This window comes from Pholcus phalangioides, unplaced genomic scaffold, assembly GCF_987345545.1.
Source record: "Pholcus phalangioides strain wild (caught in Gottingen) unplaced genomic scaffold, Ppha-v1.0 ptg000008l_1, whole genome shotgun sequence".
NCBI classification, from domain to species: domain Eukaryota; kingdom Metazoa; phylum Arthropoda; class Arachnida; order Araneae; family Pholcidae; genus Pholcus; species Pholcus phalangioides.
In genome coordinates this window covers 18558087-18575762 of record NW_028301601.1, presented here as the reverse complement: position 1 = coordinate 18575762, position 17676 = coordinate 18558087, and the positions used below count along the sequence as shown (strand labels likewise).

Below are 17676 nucleotides of genomic sequence, written 5' to 3'. Positions count from 1 at the left end.
CAATAGCGCATTATTTTCTTAACGCTAAAAAATATGCAAAAACATAAGCATTTGATGTATGTGAAACATTCTATTAACATAACATATACAATAATATATATACATAATATATATATAATCATATGCAATCAAAAATATGAGTGCAGAATTTGAAATAAACTAATGATTAAAAGATTGATTCATTAATGAATTTTTTATGCTTTTTCTACCAGAGCAGAGTTTTTCAGGACTTTTGAAAATGTTAAAAGGTTATGAGACAATTTTAAATTAGCAATTACAACGGTTTTTTTCCAGTATTATTCATGAAATTATTTTTTCACTCTGTACAAGAAAACCTTATCTTCAGAATAATCATTTCCTCATTAATTTGTCTTATTCCCCTTAAAAAGTACGGTATCTTTATTCGCTTGAGTCCGAGGTCTTCTTCTTTCATCTGAGAACTGTGAGATTTGTATCTTTTATTCATTCGGAGTTTCGTAGAGCTTCAAGATATCTCCTTCCTTTTTCTTCTTCATTTGAACCCGAGAGAGGTCTCATATTTCTTCATTTGAAGCAGAAAAATCTCACTCCTTCATTCAAAGCTGCGAGATCTTATTCTTCTTTATTCGAACCTGCCAGACATTTCTTCATTACTCTGGGATCGCATTGTTCTTAATTTGATGCTGTAAGATTCCATTCCTTCATTTCAGGCTTCGAAATAAAGTTATTTTTCTGTTATTATTTGAACCTGTAAAAATTCTCAATTTTTTTTTTTTTTTTTTTCATTTAAAGATGCACAAAATCATTCTCTCATTCGAAACTGTAATATCGCATTTTTCGTCATACGGAGCTTTAAGAATCTCTTCATTTGAACCTCTGAGATTTCAAATTTTATCTTTTGAAGCCACAAGATCTCATTCTTTCATTCGAAACTGTAAAATCCGATGTTTCTTCATTTTAAGCTTTCACATCTCTCTCTCTCTTTTTCATTTGAAGCTATTCTTTCATTTTCAAGCCGGAGGGCCTCATTATTGCATTTAGAGCCGCAAAGCCTCATTCTTTTTATATATATATGAAGCCGCAAGATCTCATTCCTTCACGTGAAGTCTTGAGACTTAGAACTTAAGATCTTATTCCTTTATTCGAAACTTTGAATCTCATTTTTTTACCAGAACCTGCGAGTTCTTGATTTTCTTCATTAAAGCCGCAAGATCTCATTTTCTCGATTTGGAGCCGCAAGTTATGTTTTTTTTTTAATTTGAAGCCACAAGATTTTATTTTTTTCGTTTGAAGCTGTAAGATCTCACTCCTTCATTTAAAGCTGTGCGATCTTTTTCCTTCATTCGAAACCGTGAGATCGCATTTTTCTTCATTCGAAGCTTCGAAAAAACTCTCTTTTTCATTTAAACCTTCGAATTTTCATCATATAAAACTGCAAGATTACATTCCTCTCCATTGAGACTGGTTTCCTCTATTTTCTTCAGTTGCTCGACGAAAAGGATATGATGCTGTTTTCAAAATGGATTTGGGCTGGATTAGAAATAAATATTCTGTATTCAATTCTTTTATCCAGAGCCACGAGGTTTCTTTCCTTCGTTCTAGCAGCTGTAAAACCTCGTTTTTCTTGATTGAAAAAACAAGTGAAATTCCTTTTCATCATCTGTGATGAAATTTTATTCTTTCATTCGAAGTGACAAAATTTCATTCCTGCATTCGAAGCTGCAAGATCTCATTCCTTCGTTTGAAGCTATAGGACCTCATTCCTTCGTTTGAAGCTATAGGATCTCATTCCTTCATTCGAAGCTGCAAAGTTCATTCCTCCATTAAAAGCTACCAGATCTCACTCCATCAATCGGAGTGACGAAATTGCATTCCTTCATTCGAGGTTACAAGATTTCATTCCTTCGTTAGAAGCTACACGATGTCACTTCTTCATTCGAAGCTGCAAAATCTCATTCCCTCATCCGAGAAGCTGCAAAATATCATTCCCTCATCCGAGAAGCTGCAAAATATCATTCCTTCATCCGAAGCTGCAAGATCTAATTCTTTCATTCGAAGCTGAGGGACTTTAAAGCGATCCAGTTCCATTATTATTTAAAATTCTGTGTTGCATGTCAAAATTAATGGGTTTTTTTGTCGTATATTATCTACCCGAGACCTATACAGGATGTCTAGTCCTTTCAGTGTTAATTGATTGATGACAATCCGGAGAATCGGTTTCATAATTGATTCACCAGTAAACGAGCCGATTTATTATTAATACACGAATTAAAGACAAATGTTTCGGTGTTGTTTTATTAATGCCATTCACGACTTTATTGCATGTCGGATCGCTAGCCATCAATGGTCGCATGTACGGGAACCTCGAAGGACTCGTCATGTGCAAGGGAGACAAGGTGTCCTGGAATATCCTGGGAGTCGGCCGCTCCATCGATCTGCACACAGCGTATTTCCACGGCAACAGCTTTGTTCACCATCATGTCTACCGTGACTCGATCACTGTGGTGCCGAGCATATTGTATTCTGTCACCATGGACGCCGAAAATGAAGGTAATGGCAGTGTTTATGACATGATATACAACACATTGCTATCTCTTCATACATATTATTCATACAAAGTGTCACTTTATTTATGAAGAGTTCCACCTCATACATTGTATTTCTTCACAAGTTTTTTTTTTTTTTTTTGATATGATTTCCATGCCATCATTCATTTCGTGAGTTTTTTCATCAAAAACAATGGCAAGTCATATCGTATAGGCATTACTATTATCAATTTTTGTACTTGAAAAAATCAATCGGCGTGGCACCAAGCAGAACATTTACAAAATGATATTATTACGCTTAAAGGAGTAGATGTATTAGTAAGTAGGTACTTATATAGTACTCTTTCTGCAATGTCTGTTACAAGTAACTGATTCACCTCCACACAAGAAAGCTTCCATTTTTCTCCGATGTTTCTTCCTTCATCTATTCTTGTAATTACTTCAAAGAAAAATGATGGCATCTGCACGCAAAATAAATAATTATTGTTTTTATCAGAAATAATTATATAATTATTTGCTGAGTTTTCGACCGTTAAAAAGCCAGTTTTCTAAACATGTCAAACCAGTAAAAGACAATAGAAAAAAATATTGGTTTAGAACAGTCGATGGCATCGGAGCCAGGGTGTTCAAGCACTCACAGTCAATGTCGTGAGTCAACCAGGACCCATCCTGGCACGGCGCGGGGTCCTCGTGAAAATGATATCTGGTTAAAATTTTCGAAAGTAAATTTCGTCTCAGCAGGTAGGAAAGAGGGCTCAGAAGAAACTACCCAGCTTTTGGGCCCAGGATGGGCCTGCTTACAGTATTTTGTAGCTGCTCACTGAGCGCCTCCAGGAATAATCCAGAAATCAAAATTTTCTTATAGATCAAACCGAGCATGACACACATTTCCAACGTCCCTGATACACAAGGTGCAAAGACATCTCAAGAGCATCATGGGACCCGGGAAAAGGGAATTTTGTCAGGGCCCCATGAGCATTTCCTAGAAAAGGAAGGGGCTGCTCCTTTCTAACTAGAAAAAAAAAATACATGTTTTTTCCTACTCTACTACTACTTCACCACACACCAACTCCGTTCATTTCGCCATACAGAAATTTACTGCAGATTGAATTGGGTCAGAAAAAAAAAGTGTCATCTATCGACGGCCGCCTCAGGTTCGATAGACTCAAGTAATAATTATGTCTTTCCCCAGAATCGAACCCGTGGACCTGACGGCAACCTTCATAGCAGTAAACGAGCACCTTACCACTGAACCATTGATATGTGCCTACTAGTTTATACACTTGCAATGAAAAAATGGAGTCAGATCTCGTTACATTTACGGCCCTCGAGCGGGGCCCCCATGCGTTAAGACGGCACTGACAATGTCTAAGAATTTTGAAAGAATCTAACATGATTCAAGTCATTCATTAGTAATAGGAGCGCAGTCAGGGGGTTACAGCCCTCGTTTTCAACCAGAGATCGATTCAATGAATCTGTGAGCTTAGATGATGAACAATCAAATCATTATTTTTGTATCACAGTATGAACTGAATATTTCTCTGTAAAAAAAAGGGGTTCGTGGCGTAAACCTTATTTGTACAAAATGGGCGAGTGCAACAGAATAAACGGGCATCATAGCTTCCGCATGTTGCTCAAGTAACTCGTAAACGAGTTTTTTCTCATACTCATTACTCATGTAGTATTTTTAGTTTATACTCGTAAAGGTAGGGCCACACTCATCATGTCCAGGGCCAATAGTCATTTGCAAACATTTGGTTCCGATGTTTGCCTCCCCCACTGTACTGAAGCACTCGTGACGTAGACTGACTAAACACTGGTCCAGCCTGGCACAATGTTCTTTGGCGAATATTTGCTTCTAGAACACTCTCCGTGTTGTGACTGTCGGAATTCTTCGACCAACATGTGCGAAATCAGAAACAAATGCAGCTTCTTTGACTCGGTCGGAGGGGAGGAGGGAGGAAGGGGCTGAAAGGTCCTAGACGTTCTCTTCAACCAGCCTTCCAATATCTTCCAGCCTCCAACATTCGTGAAAAAGTCTCGCAACAAAGAGCAAAACAAAAACAGTTATTTTCCGGATATTATGCTGAGGTGAACTCGGAAAGAAAAGTCATCAAGTCTCCACCGGGACTCGAACCCATGCCCTCTTGCATACCGGGCAAGCATGCTACCATCTACACCACTGGAGACCTGACCCTGTCTTCCTTATTTCACGCACTGTGGCGTGAGGCGCTGAAGTAGAGGCATTAGTAGCCTCTATAACTGCAGGAAATGGCCCCCGAGTGGGACGGTTTAGCGTGAGATAGATGGCTTTTTTTCAGCTCGAGATATAAAGGAAATAGGTAGCATGCTTGCCCGGTATGCAAGAGGGCCTGGGTTCGAGTCCCGGCGGAGACTTGATGACTTTTCTTTCTGAGTTCACCTCAACATAATATCCTGAAAATAACTGTTTCCTTGATATCTCAGGCTGAGAAAAAAGCCATCTATCTCACTCTAAAGAGCAAAAGATCTACTACGGTACAAATATTCAGTTATTACACTTAACTCGTAGTTAGAAAAATAGATAGTAGCACTAAAAATTCACGCATATATATATAACACTAGATACCCGATCAGACTGTTAGGTACGTGTGCACACTTCCAGTACAACACATTCGGTAGTAAATTACTCAAGACGATAGGGTGGAGAAAGAACGCCTCCACCATTTGACGATCATTGCAAATGGTAGAGCCGCCATGTTACTCGCCCATGACCAACCTACGACCAAGCTGGACACGAGTGTAGACTCAGCTTTAGTCGAATATTCGTACGCACAAGAAGAATTACTCTCGAAACAATAATATTTTGAATTCTTCAAAACTTTATTCAAAACATACTTTCTTCTGATTAGAAAGCATTCATATTTCAAAACTCGAAGCCGATTTCAGAGGGCTCACATTTGAGATGCGGCACAACACTTGCCACACTGCACTGCAATACTTTTTTCCACTGCATTAAGTTTTTTTCTCATAAAACGTATTCTTTCTGTAAATGCTACTACAGGAGACTGGATCGTCGAATGCAGGACAAACAGTCATTTATCCGGAGGTATGAGGGCTCTGTACCGAGTCTCGAACTGCAACGGCAACAACAGGAAAAAGCGCCAATACAACGCCGAGCGGGTCGCTTCACCGAGATCGAGCTCCGTCGTCTACGCAGATGATATTCCCGAAGACAACAGTGTCTTAACCCCGAACTTCGGTGACAGGACACCCAAGCAAAGTTTCAGTTCTGGTGGTAAAATCAGGGAGTATTTCATAGCAGCGGTTGAAGAAGAATGGGAGTACGCGCCGTTAGATCGGCATCTCATACATGGTGGAAGCTTGCGTGACAACGAGTAAGCTTTATTTGAATGTCGATGAGAAATGAAGAAATGCTAGAAAATTGGGTATTTCGAATATAATAATTATTTTGTTCGTTATATTTTCAGGGAAAGTCGACGTTTTGTATTGAGAGGAGACGATCGAATCGGTTCCCGTTACATCAAGGCAGTCTACAGAGAATATACAGACTCTAGTTTCAGTGCTCAAAAGTCCCGTAAAGATGGCGAGAAACACTTAGCAGTGATGGGTCCGTTCATAAAAGCTGAAGTCGGTGATATCTTGAGGGTGACTTTCAGAAACATGGCTTCGAGGCCTTACTCTATACATCCACACGCTGTCCATAACTTGAAGCCCAGAGATTTCGCGTCTCTCGGCTGGGACGAACGAGCAGTGATGCCCGGTGACGTTTTCGCTTACGAATGGACCGTCCCTGAATCCTCCGGACCTGGTGATAAAGGAGGTTTCAACTGCAATCCTTACACGTATTATTCGGCCGTCGATCCTGTTAAAGACACCAATGCTGGTCTCATAGGGCCACTGGTTATTTGCAGGCCTGGAATTCTCAGAGATGACGGTAAGAGTTGCAAATTGCTTGAGGTGTGTAGGTGTGTGTGTGTGTGTTCACAAATCAAAATCGGGATTTCACCCAATATACAAGGTGCACAGGAAAATGTCCTTGCATACATTTTTATCATAGAATAATACTACCAGTACAAAAAACCGGGCACGATCCTGACACCAAAAATCCAGACAACAGAAATCCCGATCGACCGAAATCCCCATAATATTGAAAACTCGACACTAAAATTCCGACAAAAAATATCGATTCCAGACATAATCCCGACGCCAAAAACCCAGACATCAGAAATTACAGCTGATTAAAATCCTGACACAAAAAATCGTTTCTGACAGCGAGGTAATACCTAAATCCCTCAACTGACCAGCCAAAATCTCGGCAATGCTGAATTCTTGACGCCAAAATGATGAAAATATCGAAATGCTGAAAAAAAAAATCGATTCCGGACGTAATACCGACATCAGATATACCGAAATCTCGTTCTCACCAGTCAAAATCCCGACAGTACTTAGATCCGGATATCAAAATCCTGACAAATCTGAGATTCGGACACCAAAATCTCTATAACACCGAGATTCCAACACGAAAATCCTGGAAATTTTGAAATCCTGACGAAAAAAATTGGTTCCGGACATAATCCCCAGACAGCGAAATCCCAACAATACCGCATTCGAAGGTATTTGCGATCTGGAGAGCTAATTTCGGAAAAACATGTGTCTCTGGGGTGATCTGCACAAGACCGGTGAAAAGGATTTAACTAAAGTAAGATCTTAGACATGCGTTTTTAATTAGAGCTGCATATACATAATAAAAATACAAATTTTATTTTTTTACTGCCCCTTGACCTATAATTGATACAAAAAAACATTTAATTAGTCAAACACATTTCATACCGTGAACAGCACAGACTCTATCGTCAATTGTCAATCTTAGCCATTGCCCCTGATGAGGAGGGGGATAGGCTGGGCGATGTCGGGTGCTTTTTCATGCTTATACATAAGTTGCAAATGCATTAAATGCACGACAATGAAGAATTAAAAAAAAAATTCACAATAGCACAGAGATAAATAGGAAAAAAATTTGCAATAGCATAGAGATAAATAGGAAAAAAATCACAATAGCATAGAGATAAATAGGAAAAAATTCACAATAGAGCATAGAGATAAATAGGAAAAAATTCACAATGGCATAGAGATAAATAGGAAAAAATTCGCAATAGAGCATAGAGATAAATAGGAAAAAATTCACAATGGCATAGAGATAAATAGGAAAAAATTCGCAATAGAGCATAGAGATAAATAGGAAAAAAATCACAATAGCATAGAGATAAATAGGAAAAAATTCACAATAGAGCATAGAGATAAATAGGAAAAAATTCACAATGGCATAGAGATAAATAGGAAAAAATTCACAATAGAGCATAGAGATAAATAGGAAAAAAATCACAATAGCATAGAGATAAATAGGAAAAAATTCACAATAGAGCATAGAGATAAATAGGAAAAAATTCACAATGGCATAGAGATAAATAGGAAAAAATTCGCAATAGCAATTTAAAAAAATCCTATGAACAAAAAATTTACAATAATTACAAAACGGCTCTCTGATATCGCCGCCACGCGAACAGAAGCCTCATTCAGCGTGGCTGTGTGTTTTCAGTCATGTCTGCACATTGCCAAACACATTGTCTTCACAGTCTAACAGGAAAAAGTTCATGGTTTAGGTTTTTAAGAGTGGTCTTAATGTTTAAATACAGTAGGCTCTCGATACTTCGATCGTGACATATAATCCGGCCCCACCAGTAATCCGGAGTTTTTCTTTCATTCAAGCCCATGGAAGAGGAAAATATGTCACGGCATGTCTGAGCGCAGAAGTTTATACAGTGCAGGCCGATTGATGTGATCACATCGGGGCTGATAACAATAACCGATTGATAACTGCATCCGAAAGAAACTCTAAAAGCAAATACGATGACCCTACCTCCAGTTTTAATCGAACGGAACGTATTAAAACCAGATTACTCGGTTTTTCTTTTTCACACCCATGATTGCATAATGTTCAATCGTGCCGTTTTCTTTTTCCACATTGTCTTAAAGAAGGGTATAAAAAAAAGCTGAATTATTTAAAATAGCTGAATAAAAGTAAAAAAAAACTGCTTATTATTTTTATTCAGCCGTTATGAGAAGTTTCAATGGATTTATCCAATATGTTTCTCAATGTACGGTACCCATAGAACCTACTGCCCAAATAGGGTATTGTGAACCGGGTATGGAAACGATTGTCGGCAAGGAAAGGGTACATCTTCTGCCTCTTTCAAAATCTTGCAGATTGATAACGATAATTTATTGGCAAAAAATCTAGTCTAAACTCAGCGTTAAAATGCGCAAAGAAACTTCAGATGGAAATAAAAAATTGATAGCATAAACCGAAATCCCGAGAAATTTTTTTCCCATATTATGATATTGGTACTTCGTAAAAATCGTAACAATACCCGAATGATAAAATTATCCGTGATTCTAATAAGCATCGTCTACTGTATTATTCAAAGGGGGGTTTTCAACTATCTTCCAGAGATTTCTATAATCCGGCACACTCTGGTCTGATATGTGCCGGATTATCGAGAGTCTACTGTATTCACTGAAATATCGAATATTTAAACATTTAAGATGTTTTCATAACTCATCCATTACGTAAACCATGTTTATTTCACGGAAATAATAATAATTTCTAAGCCTAAAAACAAACGAGATCTTTGTTTACTTTCATTTACCTCATATTTATTCCATCACACACCAACTCCAGCCATATCCCTATACACAATTCACTGACGTTAACGAGTTGAGATGGAATTGAAGGTGCCATCTATCGGTGGTGTCGTCTTAAGCTCGTTAGGGGGAAAATATCTTGTTATCTATAGTCTTCCCCCCCGCCGCTTCGAACCTATGACCTGACGGCAACCTTCACGGTGACAGACAAGCATTTTACCACCACATCTATAGAGCACTCAAGCTTCCCGCGGCACATCTACAGAGCACTTAAGTGGCCCGCAGCATATTTACCTATCACAGTTCCGGATTTCTTAAGTTATCCGCGGCACAGTAATGTAATTTAAAGCCGGGTCTTCCTAGGATTAAAATTTCTGCGCAGTGCGCAGCGTGAAAACGCTGATTGGTTGAAAACCTGAAATTCAGGTTTTTTTGACCAATCACAGTTTTCACGCTGGACGCGCAGCAGAAAGCCTGCTCCTAGGAAAACCTGGCTTAAGTGACCCGCGGAACATCTACAGATCACTTGAGTAACCTGCGGCGTTGTTCTAGATCACTCAACCAAGTATTCCGCGACGTGTTTTCGAATCAATGAAGTGGCCCCATACACTCTCCTCAAGGTTAAAGCACCCTTAATCTAGCGAATTCCACTGTGGCAGTTCAATGCGGACCAGTGGAAATTTGAATAACGCTTGAAGGGTTGACAAAAATTCGGAAAGACTGTGGAAAATCCGTACCCAAATCGCTTCAAATAAAATCAATCTCCGAACTGATAGTTGATAAATTAATTGCGAATCACACGAAACGGAAAAGTTTGCCTCGATGTTCGGTGAAAAATCGATCATTTCTTTTTCGTTTCTTATTCAGGAACCCGGAAAGATGTCGAACACGAATTTGCAGTTCTTTACACAATCTTCGACGAAAATACGAGTTGGTACTTAGACGAGAACATCCGCCGTTTCTGCCGGAAGCCGGAAACGGTCGACAGGAAGGACGCCGAATTCGTGCTCAGCAACCGCATGCACGGTAAGCCCAAAAAAAATCAATTCTCTCTCCTTCTTAACTCGACTTATTCTGGCGGTAAATTTACTCTCAGCACCGCTAGATATATACAGTGTACATGAAACATAAATGTAAGAGACCATTGTTGTTTTCTTACTGAGTTCTTTCACATTTCCTGCTAAGAAAAAACTAACCTTATCAATTCCAAGGAAAGCCTTTAATTTCAATTTCAAATTTGTTTTACAATTTGTTTGAATACATATTTTATGATGGCAACCAAGGAGACGATGTCCCATATTGGTTGTTACAATAAATGGCTTATTAAAATACAGTTCAGTAATATTATTTTCAGATATATAGTGAACAAAAGTACAACAGAGAAAGGTAGTAGTTACAATATGAGTGTAGTTACAATGAGTTACTCTTGGGAGAGAAAAAAATATGATTTAGTAAGCGGAGTAAGCCATAGCTGTGCTAATTCCTTCCTGAGGACAATTGGGACGTCCAAAAAGTGACCCGGTTAGCAGAGTGACGTGTTAACCGGATGACGCACTAACGAGGTTTGACTGTATACCAAATGGGACCCGACTTAAACGATAATCTACTTTAAAATTTCGTCAGAGCAGGGAAAAGGCCTCAAATGGGCAAAAAAACTGTCGGGCAACAATGGTTTTTGGACCTCAGCAATCACTTTCCGAACGTTTACTTTGGTTACCTTGGTTCTCTAAGAATGCGTTTCAGACGTGTATATGCCTTTACAATGGTTTGTCACTTCTTTAATGCTGCCAGTGTGTGTATGTATAATAGTTTATGCCTTTATAATGGTTTAACACATTTTCAATACTCCCAGTAATGAGGCTTTTTGAATAGATGTCAAAATCATCATCAGCATCACTTAGAGCGTCAGGCAAAGGGTGATCCTCATAGAAATCAGTGTTAAGATTGCCGATTTTACTGTAGAAATGCGGAAATTTTTTTCTTAGTGGGGTTTTCTGTCACTTCAATAATTTTAAAAATTGTATTGAATTCTCGATTTTTGAAATATTCAGTTCGCTTAGAGATATACGAAGCCTAGAAGATTAAATATGAAGTAATTAGCCGGACTTACTTTTGAGTTGGATATATTCATGCAATAACATTGATTTCAATTTTTTATTGATATCTTCTCAAGCATGAAAATTAATGTCTCCTTATTGTCTTCTAACATTCAACTGCATAAATTCGTATAGTTCAGATTGTTTCTAAATTAATTATGGGCCCGTAAAGTATATCGAAGAAATTTTTTGATAGCCAGATGGATAACTTGATAATTCCGGGGGGGCGGGAATCGAAATACCTAGCGCCCCCTGAAAAAGAAAAAAAAATTATTTTCATTTTTAGTTTCTTTAAATCTCGATTTGTTTATATCATGAGTCGTGCAGGAAGTCGCCATATTGGTTAACGTAGACACAGTTTGTATGTCCCCCAAAGAAAGAAGGAGATATCACGTGATCCAAAAAGTCTCATTGAAGAAAACCCGGGCAAAACGCCGGGTATTATAGCTAGTATATATATAATTCTTTTTCTGTGTGTGAGTGTGTTCTCTACAATGCTAATCCACAATTTTAAATCGATCGTTGCCAAATTTTGCATATATATACCAAACGGGACCCGACTTTAACGATAGGCTACTTCAAGAGTTTGTCAGAGCAGGGAAAATGCCCCAAATGGGCAAAAAACCGTAGAGCAACAATGGTTTTTGGGCCTCAACAATCACTTTCCGAACGTTTACTTTGCTTACCGTGGTTCTCTAACAATGCGTTTCCGACGTGTATATGCCTTTATAATGGTTTGTCACTTCTTTAATGCTGCCAGTACTATAGCAGTTTATCCTTTATAATGATTTGTCCCTTTTTTCGATTCTTCCAGAAATTGAAGAAACCCCTGGCAGTGTTAGGTAATATATAGCTAGTAAACAATAAATGATAAACTCATGCAACAGTGGAGGTGCTATAAAAATTAACATATTAATAATATAAACATGAATTCCTAATATAGACATAATTCGTACAACAAATACAAAAAAATAAAAACATGTTACATGATGATATCATATGCATGATAAATATGAAGCTAGCACATGAATTTGTACAGCATTTATGTAAGGTGATTCAAAAATACGATTTAATTAAGCATAATATAGAATATAGAAGCATTTATAGAATTATTTTTCTCCCATTTATTTTAGAATTATTTATTCCAGAATTATTTTTTTCATTTATTCTAGAATTATTTCTTTCATTTGTTCTAGAATTATTTCATGTATTTTAGAATTATTTATTCCATTTATTCTAGAATTATTTCTTACATTTATACTGGAATTATTTCCTCCATTTATTTTAGAATTATTTATTCCATTTATTCTAGAATTATTTCTTACATTTATACTAGAATTATTTCCTCCATTTATTTTAGAATTATTTCTTACATTTATTCTAGAATTATTTCTTTCGTTTATTCTAGAATTATTTATTCCATTAATTCTAGAATTATTTATTCCATTAATTCTAGAATTATTTCTTCCATTTATTATAGAATTATTTTTCTCCCATTTATTTTAGAATGATTTCTTCCATTTATTCTAGAATTATTTTTTTCCATTTATTCTAGAATTATTTCTTTCTTGTATTCTAGAATTATTTCTTCCATTTATTCTAGAATTATTTCCCCCCTTTATTTTAGAATTATTTTTCTCCCATTTATTTTAGAATGATTTCTTCCATTTATTCTAGAATTATTTTTTTCCATTTATTCTAGAATTATTTCTTTCATTTATTATAGAATTATTTCTTCCATTTATTCTAGAATTATTTCTTTCATTTATTCTAGAATTATTTCTTTCATTTATTATAGAATTATTTCTTTCATTTATTATAGAATTATTTTTCTCCCATTTATTCTAGAATTATTTTTCTCCCATTTATTCTAGAATTATTTTTCTCCCATTTATTCTAGAATTATTTTTCTCCCATTTATTCTAGAATTATTTTTCTCCCATTTATTCTAGAATTATTTCTTACATTTATTCCCTTTATAGATCTTTCCAGCACACTCCCTATACGTTAGAGATTCCATAGGAATAGTAACGTGGGAGTGTGTCTGGTTTTTCAGGTACCTTTATAGAAGTATCTGCACACATCTTCTCATGCATTTTCTTCTGCCTATGGCCATTTGTACAAGTCTAAGGGAATTAAAAAATCATTAGCCTATTCCACTGTTATGTCGTTTATGGCATTAATCTTTTGTCGTGACACTGAATCCAGAAATCCGTGGATATATTCATAGCATCGGAGTATATCCAAACTCATGTGAAGAAGATTGATCTGTTTAGACGCATTCATATCCACGAGGTGTCTTTGAATACTTGGAAGCAAGATCGATCCGTAGACGTAATCGTATCCCCGAGATAGCATTGAATCTGTATAAACAAGATCTATCCGTAGAAATATTTATGTGCGTGAACGGGATATTTAGTTCATACATTCAAGATCCATCCGTATAGAAGTATTGACGTCAATGCGGGTATCGCTGTGTAAGCAAAATTGATCTGTAGACGCATTCATGTCAACAGCGAATCGGTGAAATCCTGCAAACAAGATCTATCTATTGACGTAATCATATAATGTCTATAAATTTGCATAAGCAAGACCCATTCGATGTTTATTCACATATCAAGGATGTGACAGTGAATATATGTAAAGATTAATCTGTAGTCGTATTCTAGTCAACGGGATATCATTGAATTCATGTAAATAAGGTCAATTCGTAGACGTATTCATATTCACGGTATATCAGAGAATTCGTGTGAATAAGATAGGTCCCTCTAGCTCCTCATACTCAAGGAACATCACTGAAATCATGAAAATAATCAGGATCCGCAGAAGTATCCATATTCACGGGATATCCATGAGTTCACGTAAACAAGACAAATTCGTAGACGTATTCATTTCAACAGGGTATCCTTCGATTTATGCAAGCAAGATGGACCCATAGACGAATTCTTATCCGCGTGTGTAAACAAGATTGATCCATAGACGTATTTATAATAACGAGATATCATTTGATTCCTGTAAACAAGATCAATCCGTAAACATATTTATATCACCAAGATATACTTGAATTCGTGCAAGCAAGATTGATCCATAGACGTTTTCAATGTTAACGTCAATGAATCTTGTTTGCACTAGATGTATATCCACAAATCAACGGTATATCAGTGAGTTCTTGTAAACAAAATCGATCTGTAGACGGGATATGCATTAATCACCCGACCTATCCATAGGGGTATACAGATATGAACGGGAGATGTGTCTGAATTCGCGTATACAAACATCAATCGATAGTCGTATTCTTGTCAACGGAATATCATTGAATTCGTGCAAACAAAATTAATCTCCACACCCCTCTAAACTCTATCTAAAAATAAATTTATGCTTTTCGATACGTGAGTATTAAAAACTAAGTTTTCAAATTCCATGCAAGAGAGTTCGAGGATCAGACCATTGTTTTGAAGACGTATGCATTCAAAGAAAAATTAGTTAGAGCCATAATTCATTCAGAAGTCCTATAAAACATACATTTTATCATGTTTAAAATAAATAAATATGCATTAAAACCCTTTAAAAAAACTCTTCAGAAAAGAATAAATATCGGATGCTGCTGCCACAAAACATGTTTCTTGCGCCCAAACATAAAGAAATAACAGAAATATTCGAAAGTTTTACCGGGAAGAAAAAAAATCTTTTATTTCGTAGAAGAGATAGATGAAAAAACCCCCAAAAAAAAACGTAAGTTTCCGATCTTCCGCTCATTCGAGTCGAATATGATCGTAAAAATAAAGGAAAATAATAAAAAAAAAACGAAAAAAATCTCTTGGAAGAGAAAATAAAACACGGGAAAAAATCTTGAAAGAAAATAAAATACGGGAAAAAAATCGTAAAAGAAAGAGAAGAAAATAATAATAATACACAGAGAGAGAAATGGACTCTTTGAAGAGTCGTAGAAAAATTCGGGAAAAGAAGGAAAAATTCTGTTTTTTTTGGAAAGAGATAAATAGGAAAAAATATATATTTTTTAAGGAAAATCGAAGGTTTCCCCCCCCCCCCATCAGAAAAATATCGCCTGGAGTAAAGAAAAAGATAAAAAAAAAAGAAATATATCTGATTTCTTAACATTTTTGCAATGAGTACAGGAAAAGTATATACTGACTACGACGAAAAATTTATTTCTATTTATTTCTATTTTTCAGCCTACCTATACACGAGTATGTCGTATTTTATTAAATTGTGAAAACGTTTCCAAAGGAGACAAAAATACTTGTTTTTATATGAATCGTTTCGAAAGCTTCGATGATAAATCGTCCTTTGGGACAGGATTGGATTTTTCTGTTTTTTTTTTTTGCTCGTCCGTGATCGCATCTTTATTGCGAATTACGCTAAAAATGTCTAAGGCAGCTGTTCTCTACCCTTTTTTTTTTCATGCTCGCGGAGCTCTTTGTAGTATATAATTTCTATGGAAGACCCCGCCTTGGGGGGGGGGCTCCTTTTATATATACAGTTGAACTCGATTGTAACGACTTGCGTTGTAGCCGCAACTTGGTTTTGTATTAACCAAGGTATAACGTCATTGTTTGGTGATTCTGACAAATTCTCACATTGAGAATAATGTCCACTGAACTCACTTATAACGTCAATTGAAACGCAGCGATCTCGGATATAACGACGAATTTTTTATCGTTATTCCGTTCTGTCATAATTATGGTGATAATATGACACGTACACAGGAAATTTCGTAATTTTGCACTTCTTGACTTTTTTTATTCTTATTAAAAAGGACCGTTTTCTTTTTTTCAACAAAGCTTACCCTAACTCATAACCCTTACTAAAATAGGGGACGGATGGATGTGTGTGTGTGTGGTAATTATGACTATAAATATCAAAATTAATTTCACATGTTGCAGAAAGGGACTCTGGAAAATGAGAACTGATCAAATTTTCGACAGAGAGTATGAAATTGGGTAACAGGTATTTCTAGCCAAGTAGGGAGCCCCAGAAAAATCACTTTGCCTGTAGGCCAGTGATGCCGTTAATACTGCCCTGGCCGAGTTCAACCTTTTCCCCCGTGAAATGCATTTTAAATCACTACAGACATTGCTGTAGGACTTTCTCGCCAACGGTTATTTACAAGGAATTGGCGATTTGTCTGGCAATCGACAACATTTAGCGAGAATTGGCGACATCCCGTTATTATCATTTCAAAATTTCCCGCATTTTTCCTGATAAAATACGATCACTCTGAGAGTATAACAAAAAACAACCTCCTGCACACCACCTTATTGCATCTGCTTATATTTTTCCCTTAGTTGAAACGACGCTGCACCGGAACATGATATAAATTGTGTCTTAACTCTTACAGTGGCAATCCCGAGATATCTCGGGTTCTTAAAACCCTAACATAATGGCAATCCTGAAATATCTCGGGTTCTTAAAACTCTTTCAAAACGGCAACCTCGACCCACATATCGTAGTACGTTTTCTTCACGTGATAACATGTTTTTCTTCTCCTCCCCCGTCCTGTCAATCAACTGCCAGTGGGCGGAGTCAGCTTCTATTCAAAGTCTGATAACAGAAGGGTGGGAGATGAAGGGTGCTATTCCTTTTCCTTCGAGGTTGGAATATACGATTATGTGCTTAAAGCATAAATAACAAAAAAAACTATTATTAATATTATTTTATGTCGAGGGGAACGCATTCAACAGCTCACGAGATCGGGAAAAATATTCTTTTTTTTTGAAAATAGGTGGCGCTTTCTACAAGATTTCGTGATTTCCACAGTGGCAGTTATAATGCAGATCAGGAAAATTTAAAAAACCACTTAAAAGGTTAAACAAATTCTTTATCCGAAAAAAGGAAAAAAAGTCACATGGGGGGCGAGATCAAGGGAATAAGCTGGTTCTGGAAGTATCGGAATGTGTTGTTTTCACAGATAATCTGACACAAGGAAGGACCAGTGAGCAGGGCCTTCTTAAAAGCATCATGGGCCCCCGGGCCAAGTGATTTTTCTGATGACCTACATGGCGAATTCTCGAAAATTTCGATGTGATCTCATTTTTGTGAGGCCCGTCTTTGGGGCCGTTCAAGTATTATGTAAGCAAATTTTTAGCCATTTTTGACCCCCCCCCCCTTGTCAGCAAAATTTCGTCATCAGCTCTGCCCCTCTGAATCCTAACGCATATTGGTGGGATCAGAGACGTAACGGGGGAGGGGGCATAGGGGGCTCGTGCCCCCTCCCACGATCAAAACTATATAACTATTTATATATTAAAAATATATAAATGTTTTTTTTAATTGAAATTTCGGAAGAAAATAACCCTGAGGGTTATCTGATGTGGCCTGCCCACCTCAAA

The 17676-nt window shown here is 36.9% G+C and overlaps 1 protein-coding gene across 1 annotated transcript in view; it reads left to right on the top strand.

Annotated features, from left to right (window-relative positions):
- Mco1 (Multicopper oxidase 1) overlaps positions 1-17676 on the top strand; it is a 67663-nt gene that overhangs the window by 46239 nt on the left and 3748 nt on the right. The window contains exons 11-14 of the mRNA XM_089234311.1: positions 2317-2529; positions 5569-5902; positions 5996-6462; positions 10098-10256. Of these exons, the coding sequence (XP_089090437.1) occupies positions 2317-2529; positions 5569-5902; positions 5996-6462; positions 10098-10256 (1173 nt within the window). The remainder of the gene's footprint in view (positions 1-2316; positions 2530-5568; positions 5903-5995; positions 6463-10097; positions 10257-17676) is intronic.